General features: G+C 40.0%; 1 protein-coding gene across 2 annotated transcripts in view; it reads left to right on the forward strand.

Annotated features, from left to right (window-relative positions):
- The first annotated feature begins 13315 nt into the window (after positions 1–13315).
- Positions 13316–19849, forward strand: part of fgd5a (FYVE, RhoGEF and PH domain containing 5a) — a 96150-nt gene continuing 89616 nt past the window's right edge. For both annotated transcript variants that reach the window (XM_058632244.1, XM_058632246.1), the window contains exons 1-2: positions 13316–13664; positions 16306–18943. In XM_058632244.1, coding sequence (XP_058488227.1) covers positions 13655–13664; positions 16306–18943 — 2648 coding nt within the window. In that variant the 5' untranslated portion in view covers positions 13316–13654. The remainder of the gene's footprint in view (positions 13665–16305; positions 18944–19849) is intronic.

Here is a 19849-nt window from a genome sequence, read left to right on the forward strand (position 1 = left end):
AAAAGCAATAAGAGATTATTTTGGCTGTGACCTTGTCTGTTTCACCTCCAGGTGCCATTTAAAATAAAATTATATCTATTTCTTTACTTATATATACACACACACTCACATAAAACCTCACCAAATATATATATATATATATACATATATATATATATATGTACACATATATATATATATATACTGTATATCCTCTAGTGACACTTTAAAAAGACACTTTATCCACACCAATATATCTTTATTACCCACTTAAGCTCAAAGTGGCTCCATCATCTGACATTTAAATCCCAGTTATTGCCCCGGCGCCGCCGAGCTGAATTTATAAACCAATACCAAAGACTCCGCTTTGAGAAAACGAGCATGGGTATTACAGACAATGGCCGCTGGGTCAATGAGGGGTGAGGAGGAGAGAGAGAGGGGGGGGGGGGGTTGTCTCTGGGGGACGCAACACAGCGAGGGATTTTCTCTGCACCAAATAATGACAACTCAGGCAATATCGTCCTGCCAATGTGTCGCCACGACAGTAACTATCGATTGTTGGGCGGGGGTGAATTGTATCAAGGATGACCCTTTTGACCTTTAAGGGTTCCCATGGAAACGTAGTGTCTCTGCAGCAGCGAGAGCAAACACAGAGTTAAGAGTGACACCCGTCACCTGAAGAAATGACACAAAGATAATGTTTTTTCTCTCCCATCAAAGAGCCTTTCACTTTGTTTTTTTAACACAATTAAAAAAGCCAATAAATGTCAATTCACCCCATTCGCTTCTCTTTGAGTTGATCTCACCAACAAAACATCAACAAAAACAAAAACAGAGAAACTGGTTTTATGAGGTCTTTTGACCGGTGAGGACACAAAGTTGTCACTGTTGATAATGAGTGAATAATAAAGGGTTTATTAGCCTTTAAAAGGCATTAATATTAACCCCATATAGTCTTATTACTGTCATTAACTCACAATTTGTACTAAGTGATTATAAAGTTGACAATAAGACATAAAACATATGAATTCACATTTTTGAACCCCCAACTATTAGTCTAATTGTCATTAATTATTACATTTATTAGTTATTTATAAGCATGTTTTAAGTTCTTACTATATACTAATGTTTATGGCAATATATAATATATTACATATATACTTATTTATGTTCATAAGCATCTTATTATATTAAGGTTTATATACCTTACCTTCTTAATAATGTGTTCATTTTACGTTTATTCAAAATTATATGGCCTTATTTATGTTGATGTTGCATCTTATATACTTGTTAACGTTACAACAGGTATATAAACTGTTTGAGCCTTTAAGTTTCTTAATATGTCTTAAAGTATTGATAATAAATGTCATAAATGAGTGACATTTTATCACATTTCATGAGTCATATATTAACATTATACAGACTTATTTATGTTTTTAAGCAGTTTTAATGTCTTAAAGTATTGATAATGTGTTAAATATGTGTTTGTTTCGACTGTTTGCAAAGTGCCATTATTGTGTCTTACTTTCTTGACTGAAATATGTTGATTACTCTTTTATGGAGCATTGTTATTGTTTTTATTAATTGTTTATTGTGACTTATTACAGATAGACAAATAAAAAGACAAAAAGTCCTTTATTCTAAGGACTCTCCTTCATCATCACAGCACCGGGCTGTTGCCACGAGCTCGCTCATGCATCGTTGTCGTGATAAATTGCACAATCAGACAAACACATTCAAGCATATTCCACACTTTGGTGCTTTTTTCCCCCACAGTTTCCATAAATGAAAATTGACTGTGTTTTGTGCTGATGTTGGTAAAAAAAAAAAAAAAAATCCCCCCTCGCCTCAGTCCTACAATTCCCTGAGGCTCAGTGTGAATAAGAACCCACAGGAGCTTCAAAAAAAAGAAAAAACACTGAACTCAGCAAAAACATCTGACCAGAGACACACGGCAGCTGCGTCCAGAAGAAAGAGATAAATCCACAAACAAAAAGAAAACAAAAGCCTGACAGAGGACGATCAAAGCAATTAAAACAAAAAGGTAGAAAACAGAAAGAATAGAACAGATGCACTGACACTGTCGATTCCCTGCTGCAACGCACCTGATAACAACCCATTAATCTGACTCAGGTGTGTCAGAGAGTAAGAGAAACAACGTGATCAGGACACTCAGAGAGGACACACCGTCTGCTTCCTTCAAAATAAAAACCTGCCTCTGTGTCGTCTCACAGAGAACATTAAAAGCGGTTTAAAAGCGGAGGCCGGAAAATCACGTGATAATCAGCTGACTCTGCGACAAACGCGTCCCGTTATCTCGCACAATCTCGCGCAATCTCTCATTTCCTGTCAGTGAAAATACTTGATTACAAAAAATTATTAAAAAATTACTTGATAACAAAACCCAATTGGAGACACAAAAGAGAGATGTTGATATTGTTCTATCAGACAACGCGAAGGCAGGAAGTCTGAGCTGATTTTAGGGACTTGTGTGTGTGTGTGTGTGTGTGTGTGTGTGTGCTTGTATTTGTCATCTCTTTAGGACTTTTTTTCTGGCACAAACACTGACCTCTTCAGGACCAGTAGTCCTCAAGGAGAACAGAACCTGGTCCTGATGAGGCAGAACCTGGTTCATTTTAGGACTAAGATTTGAATTGTAGTTGTTATGGTGAAGGTAAGGGGCGATGCTTTCTTTAGGGTTTGTCCAAAAGATTGGAAGTTAATGCAGAGTCCTAAGAAGTAGAGCTGCACAAACCTTGTATTTACATCTTTGTGAGGTCCAAAAGAATGTGAAAAACTATTTTACCTGGGCTTTTTCAGGGTTAGGACCTGGTTTTAGGGTTAGGGTTAGGCACTTAGTTGTGACGGTTAAGGTTAGGCACTAGACGCTATGGAATGCATTATGTCATTGATGTGTCCTCACTAAGATATAAAAGCAATTGTGTGTGTGTGTGTGTCCTTGTGTTTGTAGCTTTGTGAGGACCAAAAATCGTATAAACCGTACGGAGTGAGGACATTTTGGCCGGTCCTCAGAACTTTAAAGCGCTTTTTGGGGGGTTAAGACCTGGTTTTAGGGTTAAGATTAGGCACTGTGTTGGGATGGTTAGGTCCTCACTGTGAAGGAAGCACAAACCAGTGTGTGTGCTGTGTGTGTGTGTGTTGGGGACCCTGAGGATAAGAGACTGCCCTGTTATCTTTGTGTAAAAGGTCACATGGGTTTGGCGGAAGAAGCAAAAAGCAACAACCACACACACACACATGCTGGTTTTGCGTTCTTTGCGTGGAAACTCATAGACCTCATGCATTCTCTAGCCCCCTAACCCTAAAACCAGGTCTTAATCCTCAATCCTCTTAATCCAAAAGCCTGTGTGGACCAGCCAAAATGTCCCCACAAAGACAGGTTTGTTTGACAGTTGGTCCACACACACACACACACACACACACACACACACACACACACACACACACCCCTCTCACTCATATCTGTACACACAGGACACTGTGATAAAAGACACATTGTCAGAAGACGTTGGAAATCCCCTGGTTCTGTTTTCCTTCTTGTGATTTGTGCGTTAGCGTGTCATTGTTTGTTTTTGTAACGTGTGCACAATTTATGCACAAAGACGTTTTTTAACCAGTGATTGTGATTGTGTTGATATTGTGCAGAACAGAGGTCACGTGTGTCTTTACAAAGAAGCAGAACTGTCTTTGTCTCGTTACTACCAAATAAAATCAGAAGAAGAAGGGTTGGTATTATGGTCTGTATTTATATAGAGCTTTTCTAGTCTTGATGAGCTGCTTTTACACTACAGTTTTCAACCATTCACACGCTGCAACCTGGGGTTATGTGTCTTTGCTCAAGGACACACATATAGACGAGCAGAGCCAGGATATGAACTCACAACCCTGCAGTTGAAAGACAACTAACTCACTCACTCACTCACTCACTCACTCATTCACTCACTCAGATTCACACACTTCAACATGGGGTTAAGTGTCTTACAAAAGGACACACATAGATGAGCAGAGCCAGGAATTGAACCCACAACCCTGCAGTTGAAAGACAACTCACTCACTTTGTCATTAAGGTAATTAAACAAGATAAAGAAAAGCATTCATAATGAGGTGGAAAAACCTGCAGAGACGCAGAAACTCAACAGTCTGTCACAATGAAAGTGCACATTCATCCGTCACACACACACACAACCCCAGCGGATCATGTTTGGACTAAGTTATTGTTCTTTATTTGGAAAATGTTGGCTCCATGAGAATCATTATTCTTCTTATTTTGCAGCAGTAAATCAGTGTTTTTACAGCTCAGCGTGGAGGATTGTCTGAGCAGCGGTAAAGAGAAAAAGAAAGAATAACAAATCCATGTCTTATCAGAGTCTGACCTACTCTCTTGGCTTCAGGCTAATTAACTCGAGTGTGTGACGGCTTTTGTGTCGTCGCTGTGGCCGCTTTCTTTTCTTTTCTTTTTTTCCCGCAGGGCAATAAGACTGAGTTTTTTGGTTAATGGACGAGCGCAGACTCCTTATCTCTGAGACTAGACCCAACACAAACAGCACACTGAAATTATACAACGCACAAAAGAAACAAAAACCACTCTGTCATTATTCAGATAACATGTGTGTCTTAGGAAAATAAACACAAACTTACACATTTATATTATAATATTTGTTTTGGATTCACATTTGACTCATAAAAGTCTGTAAAAGTCAAAAAGTGTAATTCGGATGTTATTTATTAATGGAATATTTATCTAATTTTATTTTATTTTTATTTTGCAGATGTATTATTGGGATTTATTTACATGTTTGTTTATTTATTATCTATTTATCATTATTATATATTTCTTTTAATCTAATTTTAACTTTGACTTCTGAGATCAAAATCAGTTTTTTTAATGTTTGAATTTTTGTTCGCAGAATTCTGGCTTCTTTTTTTTTACTTTTTTAAAATGTTGTTTCCAAAAAAAATCATATTTGGCCCTAATCCTCTTCTGTAGTTATTTTTTTAAATTTTCTTTTTCTTTTAATGTATATAGCTTTTTATTTTGCTTATTTATTATACATGATAAAGTTGGTCCATTATTTTTCTGCTCAGTTATGATTAGGGTTTATTTATTTGCATATTTAATATATAATATTTATCAAATTTTATTCTGCATACTGTATATACATATATATAGAGAGTATATATATATATATATATATACATATATTCCTCACTTTTTGTTACATTTTACGTGCATACGGAAAAAAAATGGCTGCACAAATAAAGTTTGACTGATTGAAGGACGCGAACGTGAACGCCCCCTCCTGTGTAATAAAAAGTAATAAAAGGCAAAAATAGACATTAACCGACAACGTGATGACAACGGCACAATGACATAAACATATATATATATATAATACAACATAACACAGCGTCTTTATTATTCAAATGACCGACATGATACAGACCAATTTAATTGTGTTTAAGGTCCTGTGGGGAATTAAGGCGGCGTGCGCTGCTTTTTGATTAAATGCTGACTTCTGTGGTCCACACGTGTGAGTGTGTGTGTGTGTGTGTGTGTGTGAGGCGGGGGACACAGCTTTATATTGTCTGGAGAGTGTGGTGTATATATACTCTGCTGACATCAGGTTTTTTTTTTATTTCACTTTTCATTTTTATTTTTTTATGAGAAAAAAAAGAAGACACTGGTGAGTGACATGTTTCTGTCTGACTGATGTTTTTATGCCAAACAACAAAAAGTAACAACAAAACACAACATTTTTTATTCAATTCAAGATATATAATGTCATTCTGCTCAGTTGTCATTTCTTAGTAAATGAATATGCCGTCATTCCAGATCCTTCACCTCCTCCATGTCAGACAATCATGAAACTGTCTTCATCTGCTGTTCCTCACTCATCTCCTCACCTGCAGCACGTTCCCTCATTCGTCCTTTAAGCTTTAGGATTGTGTTTCTCCATGCAGTCTCTGGTCAGATTGTTTAACTTCATGCTTCTATTCCAGCTCTCAGTTTGACGATCTAAAAACCTGCCTGATCATCTGCGTTACTTTTTAAATATTGATGTGGAAAAAATAAAGATGTGTGTTGATTTTTGTAAAAAAGAACCCGTCGTCTCTCCTGTGGTGAAAAGACAATCAGACTCAACTGTTTCAGTTAATGCTGTGTGGAAAAAAGCATTTTTTATCACAAGCGTCACAGTTTAAATGAAAATGTTTTATTCCTGTTTAATTGTTCTCTTCTTACATTCTCTCAAACCAGTTGAGCACCGTCACGTGTGAATGCGGAAAAAGTGTTTCCATTAAACTTTGCCGATAAACTTTTATATCAACAACCTAAAAAGCAGAAAATGTGAAACATCTAGCCTGCGATATTTAGGTTTTGCACATTTCTAAGGGGGGCCACACGGTGGTGTAGTGGTTAGCACTCTCGCCTTGCAGCGAGAAGACCCGGGTTCGAGCCCCGGTTGGAACAAGGGCCTTTCTGCATGGAGTTTGCGTGGGTTCTCCCCGGGTACTCGCCGGCTTCCTCCCACAGTCCAAAAACATGCAATGTGGGGATAGGTAAATTGGACACTCCAAATTGACCATAGGAGTGAGTGTGAGAGTGAATGGTTGTTTGTCTCTATCTGTGTGTGTGGCCCTGCGATGGACTGGCGAACTGTCCAGGGTGTACCCCGCCTATTGCCCGATGTAGCTGAGATTGGCACAGCACCCCCCGCGACCCTCTGGTGGAGGATAAAGCGGTAGATGATGACTGACTGACTGACCATTGTTGCTTCATAAAATGTGTGAGCAGTTTCCAGTTGTTAACATCTAAGAATCTCAAGATATGCTTTTAAAAACATGTTTAATGAATGTATTGTGTATCTTAAAGCCGCAGTTCTTTGTCAGAAACATCCAAACTCAATTCATCGTAAAAAAGATATCTGTGTTCTTCAGTTTTCTGTCATTTTACAAAAGTCTCTACTGTCCTCTTTGAGTCTCATCCTGTGCTCCGACGTCTCTTAATCAAAATCTAAAGCTTGGGGCAAATGCGCAGGTCTCAGTAGAGTCGGGCTCGCCTCAGCTTCTGGTCGTAAACAGCTGAGAATCAATACATCCTGTCAATGACGATTCGATCCATCGCTGCAGTCAAATGCTTTGCCGTGTCATTACAAAGGTGTTGGGGTCACGTTAAAGAGTGAACGACCTCTACCTGATTGTACTCAAGTATCACACGAATCAATACGTGGACCTAATACAATGCAACTGATTTGCATAACGACGTGCTGGAGTATTCTTAAAAATGAAGAACTTTTTGTGTCAAATATGAGACCAATATCATTTGCCTTTTTTAAACAACTTAGCTGTTAATAAGACTTTTGTGCGTCCAGATAAGTGTTTCTGTGCTTATCAGCAGTAATCTGTGACTAATCAAGATATAACAAGCAGCGTTACCTCCACCTGTCCTGTCTCTGTCATTAGATACTTGCTGTGCAATAGATTTGGTGTTGAAGCATTGTTTTGTTTTTAATGTAAAATGTTTGACCAGAGTGAAAGTTAGTATATTAATATTCAACTTTAAAACATATACTACTCTACACTGGTGTAATACTTGGATTAAAATACATAAATAAAATAAAGTAAGAGTAACATTTAAAATATAAAAAAATAATAAAGCAAATAAATGAAGTCATTTTCATTTTAAATGTGTTAAAGTATTGCATGTGTTCATTTATCACCACTCTGTAGGGGGTGATAATGATACTTGAGTACTACTGAGAAAAGACCAGTGTCTTCTTTGTTTTTCTTCATTTTTAGCTAAGACACACATTCTGGTTGTTAGCATAGCCATTAGGCTATCCATGAATGATTTTAGCTAACCTTACTTCTTACAACTGATGACAGCACTCAGTTTTTTTTTTTATTACATTTTATCAGTGCCTCAAACTCACTGTAAGTACCCAAATGTTAGTTATTACTTTCTACAGTGTTTGTGGTATTTTTCTTCTACACATCTCAGTTTACCGGCTAGGTAGATAGCGTTAGCTTGTTAGCAGCCATCTCTGTGGTGAAACCCAGACATGAGACGGTGTTATCTTCCTCCTTGTGGATTATCTGGAGCCAGCAGCTTTTTTAAACTTCTCCATTTTAGGGGAGCTGATAAACACCAGACTGATGTAGATGATAAGTGTAATTAGAGAATATTTTTTGCATTTTTAAGCTAAAATGGAGTGCGTCTTATCTTTCATTTTGTCTCTTTCATTGTGTTCCTTTTTTGTGGTTGTTCTTTAACTTTAATCCGTCATTTTCAAAAACAATTACTCCTCTTTTCTATATATTTTCATTGTTGTTGCGACTCACAGGAGGGACCCAAATGCAGGACACAGACAGGTGGATATGGTGTGGAGAATGTTTATTTAATATATGGAGGAGATCCAGTGACGGCTGGAAGGAGGGCCAGTGAATGGAATAAACGAAGCTGGAGTGCTCGGGAGGGAGAGACAGGCAGAGGTTGGCAGACAGGAAGCAGGTGAGTTGTGATCCTGAGAGATGAAAAAAAAAAAACAGGTCTTAGTCAAAAAAACAAACACACTGGATTATCGCCTGATCGCTTGGTCTGAGGAATACTACCAGGGGAAATGAGAGGGCCACGCCCACAAGGTGAAGCACAGCACAACCATTACAATTGTTCTTTCTCCTGGTAATTTTGTCATTATTTATTCAGAATGACTTTAACTACTCAGTAGTGTGGTGACACCTTTTTCATCTTTTACTTTTTATTCTTTGGTATTTCTTTTTTTAATGCTTTTAATGCTTTTAATGCTTTTAATGCGGTTTTCGTTGATGAATAGTTTTTATACCGTGTGTTTTTATTGCTTTGTGTCTGTAATGCTGTTGGAAGCACATGTGACCAAAAGCACTGGTCACATGTAGGTTGTGTAAAGGCATATATATATATATATATATATAATAAAGTACATTACATTATTATTAGTATTATTATTATTATTTAGCTGGAGTTTTACACCCATCAGTTAGAGCAGAAGAAGTTTCTTGGACGAAAGTATTATTTATTTCGTCATTTATTTAGTCCTTTTTTCCCTGCCCTATAATTTTTTAGTTTTTTTAACATTTATCCATTTTATCTACAATTCTGTTTTGTTTGTCTGTACTTTTTGTCCTTTTAATATATATATATATATTCCCCCCCCCCCCCTTATTTTTATTATTTTACCTTTTATACCGGTCAGTCATGATTGAAGAAGTTTCCTTAACGAATACATTCAGGTATATGACACTGGGGTGAAGGGGAAAGTAAATGTAACACGTGCCTTGCTTTCCAGTAATGAGTTGCGTGATGTCACACATACAGCTTTGGCCTCAGAGGGGGAATAAAAACATGCAACCCTTCAGTTCAGCATCTACTCTGGAAAAGCAGGTGTTATGGATTCACTCAGCTCTGGGAACAAGTATCTGACCCCTTTTCCCTGATCCCTTTCCTGTTTGGCCTCATGTGCGAGCAGCCAAGTGGAATCGCTCTACTACTACTACTACAGCGTGTTTTTCCTGATGTACCTCCACTCGCCTATTTTCGTGCTGTCAAGTCATGTTCCAGGTGGGCTGACAGAGCAGGCACAGCCAGAGGCAAGCCGGGAAATTTGTGTCCTCCGTCCACAAAAAACATGTTTTGACCGTCTGCGACAAACATCTGGAGGGATATTTACTACTAAGGCCATTCTTCTCCGCGCTCGCATGACACAATGATCTTGACAGCTTCTATTTTGCACACCCCTGCGAAGGCAGAAAACATATTTTGCTCAAATGAAAGCAAAACACAAATGCGCAGCGATTGTGAGCGGAATACGCTCGAGAGGCACATTTGGCAGAGCCGAGCAGGAGCTATCTTTAGTCATCAGTGCTGAAAAACAAAAGGTTACTTTGTGGCAGCTATAAATGTGCTGCTTATACGGACACATTAAAACGATCTTGGCGTCGACACTCCATAATAGTTTATACGGTATCACATTGTGACAAATGGGCAAAAAAAAAACAACTGAGTCACTGGGACTTTGTTGTTTTGGTGCATGGCGTCACAGCATGTTGAAAAACACAGTGCTCAGCAACCTTTAATGCAGTAATGTTGCTGCTGTTGTTGATTTTTCAGCAGTTTTGCCTTTTTTATTGGTTTATTTCTTTAATTTTATATTTTTCCTGTACTATTTTAGTTTTCTTCTCAATAACATCCTTCCTTTTTTGGTTGTTTTTGTGCCCGAAATGTTTTGTTTTTATGTAATTTAATTGTTTTACCTGTACTTTTTCTGTATTCCATGTATATTTTTTTTCTGTAATGTTGATGTTCTTTCTAGAACTTTTTTGTTTTGCTGTGCAATTTTGTTTTTTTTGTAATTTGGCTGTCTTTCCTGTACTTTGTTTCTCTTTTTTGTCCTGTAAATTTTGTTGATTTTCCCATAATTTAGCATGTGTTTGTTCCCTGAACTATATTTTTATCCGTCCATTTGGTATTTTCCTGTACTTTAGTTGTTTGTTCTCTATAGTTTCATTCCCCCCTGTAATTTATATTTTCTTTTTTGTGTAATTTTACTGCTTTACAGTGTTCCTTTTTCTATTTGTTGTTTTTGTAAATGTGTTGTTTTTCCCACCGTGTTTTTTTTCTTTATTAAAATAGTGACACTCTTAAATAGTTAATAAAGTTAATAAATGCATCATTCCATACACCACAAAAGTTTCATCTTTAATGAGCTGACCCTCAAATGTATCGGTGCAGTGATAGCATGAGGTGATTATGGAATTAATATTCTGTAACGATGCAGAGTCTGACAGAGCGTTGCACCTTCTGTAGAGTCTCATCCTTCCTGCACTAAACCATCTGGAGTGGGAATTTTGCTGTGTGTGTAATGTATGGGTCAGTGAGCCGCTACAGCAGTGCATGGACCAGAGCTGGGACCACAGTCTGGACCGGAGCCAGGACCAGAGTCTGGACCATAGCCCCATGGTAACAGAACACAGCTGATATTTTTTAATGTACTTCTCCACTTTCTCACCTCAACTTTCCTGCAAAAACCCCAGAGCTCCGCTGCGTTCTTTGACCTTCAAGTGAGTATGAGAGTAGAAGAAGAAGAAAAGACATGAGATATAACCATCGGCGGGATGTGGGAGGTGCATTTAAGCAGCAGCAATGGGAGCTGTCAAATCAAAGACCACCAAGTGGGCAGTGATCCCAGTCTCCTGATGTGCTGCCCAAGGTGCTTCTGTCCTTGAAAGCCCACCACAAGACCTCAACTCATTCACAATAAAGTTAGCAGGTACACCTGGGATTTTTTAATCAGATTTAAAATTAAACTCTTTTCCAATAACCAGATGTTGTTCCCTAAAAAACATTCATCACTAACGACTATGCTAACATTTGTAAAAAAAACAAGGCTCCCTTAAAACATCAATTACAAATGGCTATTCAAAAAACAAGATTCCTGAAAAACTTTCATGGCTAATGGCAATGCTAACAGATATAAGGTTTGCTAAAAACAGTCATGGCTATCGGCTATGCTAACAGATGTAAGGTTCACTAAAAACATTCATGACTATCGGCTATGCTAACAGAAGGTTAGCTAAAAACACTCATGGCTATCGACTATGCTAACAGATGTAAGGTTCGCTAAAAACATTCATGGCTATCGACTATGCAAACAGATCTACGGTTCGCTAAAAACTTTTATAGCTATCAGCTATCCTAAAAGATGTAAGACAGTTCGTTAAAAAATATTCATGGCTATCGACTATGCTAACAAATGTAAGTTAGGACAACGTAGAAATGAATGGTTTCACTGGGGTGTTGAGCTCTTAGCTGATAACTGGCAAACATGAATTTAATTCTTGTCTTGTTTGGTTATTTTTCCTGTACAAATGACAATGAACTTCCTGTATCTTATATGTATCTATAAACCTGTGATTACAGACTCATGTGATCATGTTAAACTGGTTTTGTGACCAGCATGAATGAGTTACTACTCGAGTCCTAAGTCTTTGAGTCCCTGTCCGTTCCTCGAACTATGGAGTTCTGCACAGTTAAGGGGTTAACAATGCAGCATTCCCATCTGTTGCTAAGGAAGTGTTGCCTGTTGTGCAGGAAACAGGGAGAGCAGTTTCCTGTTATGAAGAAAAGGTTTTTAAAGGGTTGCATTCATTCAATCATGCAACAGATGCTGCGCCAGGAAGCCACGGCCAATCGCAAAAGCTTTGGTGTCCTGGAGAAACTGTTTTTGGAAAACTGCTTTTAGGAACTTTTCTATGCAGGAAATAATCCACGAGCAAAACATGTTGGTGGGGGAAGCAGAGAGAAGAAGCTCTGCTCAATTTCTGACCATAATCCTCTCCATGTTATGATGTTACAGACATGACACAGTTCAATTGCTCTTTGCAGCTGCTGTCATCTGTGTTTTGGTGAAATAATTCTGCCTCACGCAGCAGAATAAGAACAGTAGGATTTAGGAAAATTGTTTTTTTTCTACAAAGACAGAAGCTGCAGATTTGAAGCAGTTCATCTGCAGATTAACAGTGGATTATACAAAGTGACAATGATATTAAAATAGCAGATAGCACTGCATGTATTCAAGACACATTTATCTTATCTTATCATTTCTTAACTTAGCTTATATATTTTGTCTCTTCTTAGCTTAGCTTTCTTTTGTTATATTCTCTTATTTTATCCTAGCTTGTTAGCTTAGCTTTTCTCTTGTTTGGTTATATTTTCTTATCTCATCCTAGCTCAACTTTGCTTAGCTAATGTTTGGTTATATTTTCTTATCTCATCCTAGCTTAGGTTATCTAAATTTATCTTTTCTTAGCTCAGTTTGTGTTTTTGTCTCATCTTATATTAGCATTTTTAGCCTACCTTAGCTTATATATTTGTTTTTCCATCTCTTCTTAATTTAGCTTAGCTTTTCTAAACGCTCCCTCAGTCAGGTCTGATAGTATTGCTTCACAGAGCCTGTTTTTAGCATTTCTGCCCATTATAAGACATAATGGGAACACATTTGTGTGATCACTTAGCCATCACACACAAACTTAGATTGATTTGTCAAAAACTAAAGACTGTTGCTGACAAAAGGGACAAACTTAGAGACAAACCCACACAAACAAACCCACCAAAAGTTACACACTGCAGCTTTAAATCCAGGTGGTGACATTTCTATAATGTAACAGCAACAGCTTAATAAAATGGAAAACATACAGAGTGAGAGAGAGAGAGAGTGAGAGAGAGAGAGAGACTTGGTTGGTGCTGTGCTGTCAGCAGACTATAGTCCTGCCTCAGGAAGCAGCAGCAGCAGCAGCAGCAGCTCCTCCCGTGTCTTTCCACACAGAAGCGCACCAGACTCCACAGAAGCATCAGCACTGGCTGCTGCAGCCGCTGCTCAACTCTCTAGAAACACTGCAGGGGGATTAAAACCGAGGAGATGAGATGTTCTTCTTCTTCTTCTTCTTCTTCTTCATTTCTCCCTCTGCAACTTGATTTCCCCGCAATGTGTCTGGATTAAGTTCGCCCGCATCTTTTTCTTCTTTTTTTGGAGAGGGACGCCTTCCGCTGCCCGCGCGCGGAGCCATGAGGAGAACTGTGGGACCCCGTGGATGATGATGAAGACGATGATGATGCCTCATAATGAACGCAGGTTAGCGCAAACTTAAAATGCTGTACATGCTGTTCTTGTCTATGTGAGATGTATGTGGTAATTCATGATATTTCTGTGTGAAAACAATCTAATTTATTAAACAAATCCACATGCATTGAACATGCCTGTAGTAGTGCTAAAGTAAAATTACTTAATTAATGCAACAGTGGAATGCCAAACTACCTCAAATGCTACTGAAATAATAATTAACATTGTTGTCTTGGAGGTTTGAATCCACAGATTATCCATCATTGTCTCTGTAAAAGTTGCTTTCTGCATATAGGAAAAAAAAAGCTCTGCTCTCGGATTAATGCTGGGGTTAGATTTGTGATTATAATCTGTGAAAGCAGACAAAGCCATTGAAGGTCACAAGTGGTCAACGTGTGTATATATACTAGGAATTATCATAAGCTTTGTGTGCGAGAAAAGGTTCAAACTGATGATGTCACACTTGACAGGTGACAGTTTTCAACAGAGTCCACTCTGAGATCATATCCTGTCTCTCGTCCTTTGTTTTTAGAAACATTTCTTTAAATTGAATTCTTGTTGCATAATTCATATCCTGTTGTTTGCAGTCGGGTGGCTTGTCAGACTAGGACACTCAAAAAGACCCCCCCCCCCTCCATCACCACCACCATCACCACACACACAAAAAGTGTGTGTATACATGTTTTTGTCATCTCTTAAGGACCTTTTGTGGCATAAACACTGACCTTCTCAGGACCAGAATTCCTCATGGTGACCAAGACCTGGTCCCGATGAAGCAGAACTTCATTTCTGAGGAACTGGTTAAGTTTAAGATTTGAATTGCGGTTAGGTTAAGGTCAGGGTTCGGCATTGAGCGTTATGGTTACGGCTTTCTTTAGGCTGTCCAAATCAGATCTAAGTCAATGCCGTGTCCTGAGAAGAATAGCTGTGCAAACCTGTGTGTGTGTGTGTGTGTGTGTGTGTGTGTGTGAGTGAGTGTGTTTCGTGAGAATTGAGAAGAATGACAAGAAGGAAGTCCATTTTGTGTTGTGAAAACGCAAACTCCTGGAGACGTTCGTGGAGGAGTGATGTGGGGCCATGCTGTTAATGTCCCCCCCTCCTCCCCTTGGACATCCTGTGTGTGGAGTCTGGGTAAAGGGGCTAGAATCCTGGAACTCTTAAAAGGAAGCGTGTCAGGACATTTGAAGGGGGGGGGGGGGCGAAAGAAATATGTTTACCCCCTGTAAATGTCGGCAGAATGAATGAATGGGAATTTCTCACGAAACGTCTTAATTCAAACCAGTGAGAGAAAAAGGGAAAGGTGATAGAAAACACTCTCAGCTGCCAAAGTGCACGCGGGGTGTAATCGGACTTGCGTCAGGGCAGGTACAAAATAACAGGAAGAGACGAGGGGTGTACACGCTTTGTGAAATGTGGGTGTGTTTCATGACACTTTTTAAAAGTTTGTATGTGGCGCAATTTAAAAACTTAACTGTTTTATGTCAACATTTATCTGTAGATGTGAAATCTGGAAATAATTGGAAGAGTTTGTGCACGGCAGCTTATTTTTTCGTCTGTAATAATCTTATATGTTACATTATTTGATGCTATTTCACATGCATGCAGTGCTGCAGCTGTGTATTGGCAAAAATACCATTTTGTGATCCCTGCCCAAAAAAATTGTCTATTTTAGGAAAAACTCTCATAGTAAAAAATGTCTTTGTCTTGTGAGAGGAGCGGACGGAGGGGAAGAGAGAGTGAAATAGCCGAGGAACTGCTGCTAACGCGGCTTAAATACCAAACCAAGAATATTGATACTGTGTTTCAAAGAATCACCACAGTATTTATTACGCATGAAATATTGAGACATTTTAGACTATTGGTATTTTCTTACAGCCCTATACAGTATAATTATGAAATCATATTTAAAAAGTGACTAAATGTTTATTTCAGTCCTGCAATAAGAGAATAATCTGCTAAAACAAAAACATCCCTTTCTCTGCATGTTTTTTTCTACTCAAACAACAACTTTAGCAACAAAGTTTAGTATACTTAGCGTACATTTGCCAGTCCCACACCCGGTGTCCATCAAGACAAATGTACATTTAACAGTAAAATTGGCAGTGGCAGCAATCTTGTAATCCCATGTTGGGGTTGGTGAGATTGCTGCGACTTTCCGAGGTGGAAATCCGACTTAAGGGTGTGTAGGATTTGGAGCATATGAATAGTATCATTACAAAATACGTGATAAGCCCTTTGTTTTCTTCTTCCATTATTGTAGTATGCTACCAAAATCATTATTTTTTGCAGCCCTAATTATATTAATCAAATTAGATTAATTCAAAAATATTTTTTAGATTTGGGAATTGGGAGAAAAAAAAAAATATTGAGTAATCGTTTTAAAAAATAAGCTTTCAGGACACGTGTCATTTCCCAGACAGGGAGATGTTATTGTTCCTGCTGTAAGTGCCCGGTGACTCTGTTGTTTTTCCTGCTGATAACATCCCCTGTGGCAGTCTGTGTGTCACTGACCACCGTGCTGCTCTGGGCTTCCTCTCTGCGTTTTATCCAGAAACATGGCGCACATGTTTACAACAGGTTAAAAAAGAATCTGAAAATGAGAAATGACAAGTTTTTAAATCAACATTTTTTTTCTTTTTCACTTCTTTTGCAGATTTTCAAAACCCACTGTCAGTCCCTCAGCCAAAGGTCCGCAGTCACCTGACCATCAAAGTACAATCCAAGCTGATGTCCAGACCGTGTCCCAGCGCTCGTGGTCCAAAACCTCCCGTCGCACCCAAGCCAAGACCCCCGCTTGAGTCTCACCCACAGGGGGAGGAGCCCTGTCCCCCACTGAGCCTCAGTAATGGAGACCTGAGCCACTCAGATGGGGAGACAGAAGATCTCCATGACATGGCTGAGGAGAATCAGGACCGAGTGGAGAAGAGCGAGGCCAACGGCACTGGAGAGATGAACCCAGAGGACGAAGCTGAGGTGGAAACAGAGAAGGAAGGGGACATTTTGGATAACCATGATGACACTGACAGCGTTGGCTCTGAGGACACAATTAAAGGAGATGATGGTCCCATCGTTACTGAAACTACTGAAGATGAAAACACTGAAGATGACTTCAACACATCAACACCTTCTCCTCTTCTGACTGAAACAGAGGATGAGGAAACGTCTGAAAAACACTGCAATGCTGCAAGACTCTCTGATGTCACCGTAGAAGACCGAACACAGTTAATCAGTCAGGGTGATGAGGACAGTGACATGGGACTCAATGAAGCGGAAGAATTTGCATTTGGATTCAGAGTGCTTCCAACGGTAACAGAGGAGTATCCCTACGATATGATTGGCCCCGGAGATGATGCTAGTGACACGTGCGAGTCATGTGACCCGGCTGAATCTATATCAGGGGATACAGAGGTGTGGCAACCAGAGCGGGCTACCAAAGACCTCTCCGGCTGTTTTCGGTTCACATCCAGCACTGAGGACGTGTTTGGGCCTTACGCAGTCATCGAAGCAGTTCCGGGAGATATGAGCGACACCGCCGACCCAGAGTGGAGTCAGGAGGATGACCCCGATGACAAACCTTCCAACGAAGTGCAAACGTCAGGTGCCTCGAACCAGGATCCGTACTATGTGTCATCGGATGACGTCGACAAGCTGGAGGATAAGCAGGCCCTCTCTGAACAGGGTGAGACAGCTGAGGGCAGCGATCAGTCGAGTCAGCAGAAAGACAAAGCACAGGACAGTGAGTCAGCAGATGAGTATGCAAACATTGACGATTCTGTCTGTCACAAAGGAGATGACTTTGAGCAGTTGGAGTGTGTCTCATCAGAGGATTACGTCGAGATAGGTGACGAGGACGAGGACGAAGACACGGAGAAGAGACCCATCAAAGGCAAAAGCGTGAAAGAGAGAACAGCGAAGCGCGAGCAGGCCTACGACAGCCAGAGGGCGAGCTGTCAGCCTCGAATCAGGTTGTGCAACATCACCGTGCCAACGGATCTGGACCTGGGCCGCACCCCAGAGCTCACGAACCGAGTGGTGTTTGCCCACACCACTGAAGCCTTTGAGGAAGATATCGAGGAACTGGACTGCCACATTGTGCCGTATTATGAAGACACAGACTCTGACAGTGAAGAGCATATTTACGAAGAGGCAGGGTTCGATTCAGAAGGGGAGAACTTTATAACACTGGATAGGAAATCTATTGTGACGCGGTCGCGCTCTTATTCTGGAAAAATTACAGGTTATGTTCCAGAGACTGTACCAGAGGAGACGGGGACAGAGTATCAAACTCATGACTACTGCTCAGTGGCCTTGGAACAGAACAGCGAACCACTCAGCCCTTCACAGCAGCCTGGGGTCAACAGTGTAACCCCGTCTATGGGCACTCGTCGTTTCTTACTATATTCACGCTCTGCAGAAGGTCCAGAGTTGACCATGACCACCCCAAAAGAGTTCAACCAATCTCTGAGGGATGAGATCAGGATGAGGAGGAAAGACGATAACCTCTCCCTCCCGTGTGTGATAACTTCTTCTGGAAGCTTTTCCCAGCGAAGCCATCAATCGTCCAGTGGTGTTTCCACACCAACTTCACTGGTGGACATCCCACCTCCCTTTGAGCTGGCATACATCACAAAAAGACCTGTGACCAAGAGTTCTCCATCCCTCCTGATCCAGCATGAACCCAGTGACTTACCTAAGAAGAAGAAGTCCTCCTTTAAACGCTTCCTGGCCCTCAAGTTCAAGAGGAAGTCAGACTCAAAGGTTTTTAGTGATGTGAGTGTCCGCTCTTCGCGTTCCTCCTCTGAATCCAGTCACCACGGCCCAGCAAGAGTTATAGAGCTTGATCGTAGGAGCACTGGCAGCTCACCTCAACCCCAGTCCCGCATGGTGAACCCCCAGCAGCGTCTTTCAGACCTGCCGCCCACCTTCATCCTTGACAACGTCCACCAGAGGAGGAAAGGTGACCTCAAAACCTACGGCAGGGGCGTCTCCAGAGTGGAGTCCTTTGAGGAGCGTTCTCGCCGTCGCGCAATGCCGCTGCCTTTGACCAAACCCCGCTCCATCTCCTTCCCCAGCGCGGACACCTCAGATTACGAGAACATTCCAGCCATGAACTCAGACTATGAGAACATCCAGATCCCGGGCAGGCCCACCAGATCCCACACAGTCACCGAGTTTTTTGAAGATCCAGTTCGCACCACCGTTGCCTGCAATGAAAACGATGGCTATGTGGATATGAACAGTTTCCCCGGGATAGAGAGCAAACACCAGACATTGAAGGACGACACTGAAAGGTATGATGATCCTTTAAATCATTTAATTTAGAATTCTTTAAAACTCCAAAAGCACATATGAGGCTAGAGTTGACTACCTGGAACCAAGTTTACAAATTGACCATTTGTCTAATGTATCTGCTAAGTCTCTGATTGGCAAACCCAAAACAGTAGGTGACTGTGTGTTTTTGACTTTGTTATATAGGAATATAAGTTTTACATAACATTATAGATGGTTTAAAATGACATTCAAACCTGTTACCTGTGTAATTATCAGGGCTGATCGGTCTATCTTGCTATTCGGCTATTATGGTCTTCAAGATATTATTCAAATCCACAATTGCAATGAAAAAGGCAGTCGATATTGAAAAGAATCGCAATAAAATATCAACAAGAGAATAACACTTGTCAAACAAATCTGAGGGAAAACATTCAAGTGTTGTGTCTCAGTATATATTGAACCCTTATTATATTGATATTGAAGAATTATATTGCCATATACACTGTTAGGGACAATTGCCCAGCCTTATTCAGGACCTAATTAGTCAATGAGATAGATCTGTAGCTTAGTGTCAGACTCTTCTTTCGAACAGATCAATTATTTAAAACACTTATTCGCTGAAGTGCCAACTGTTCACTGGTACGAGCTCAGACTCATTCATGCCTCTGGACTCTGGGAAATGGGAACGTGAATTTGTTTTTACTTTCTAGTTAAACAATCAGTCAGTTAATCATTTAAATGGTTTCCAAATGAATAGATAATTAAAGTAGTTGTCAGGTGCGGCCTGATGTTAGAGGTGTTCAATATAATAAGCCTAGAATATGTTGTATTTATGATCTCATGTGATGTTTCCGCTCATTTTAAAAACTATGGAGTGTAATCAGACAGCTATAGTTCACCTTAACCGGTTTTTAAAGGCGTCATTT

The sequence above is a fragment of the Solea solea genome, chromosome 6 (assembly GCF_958295425.1).
Source record: "Solea solea chromosome 6, fSolSol10.1, whole genome shotgun sequence".
NCBI lineage: Eukaryota > Metazoa > Chordata > Actinopteri > Pleuronectiformes > Soleidae > Solea > Solea solea.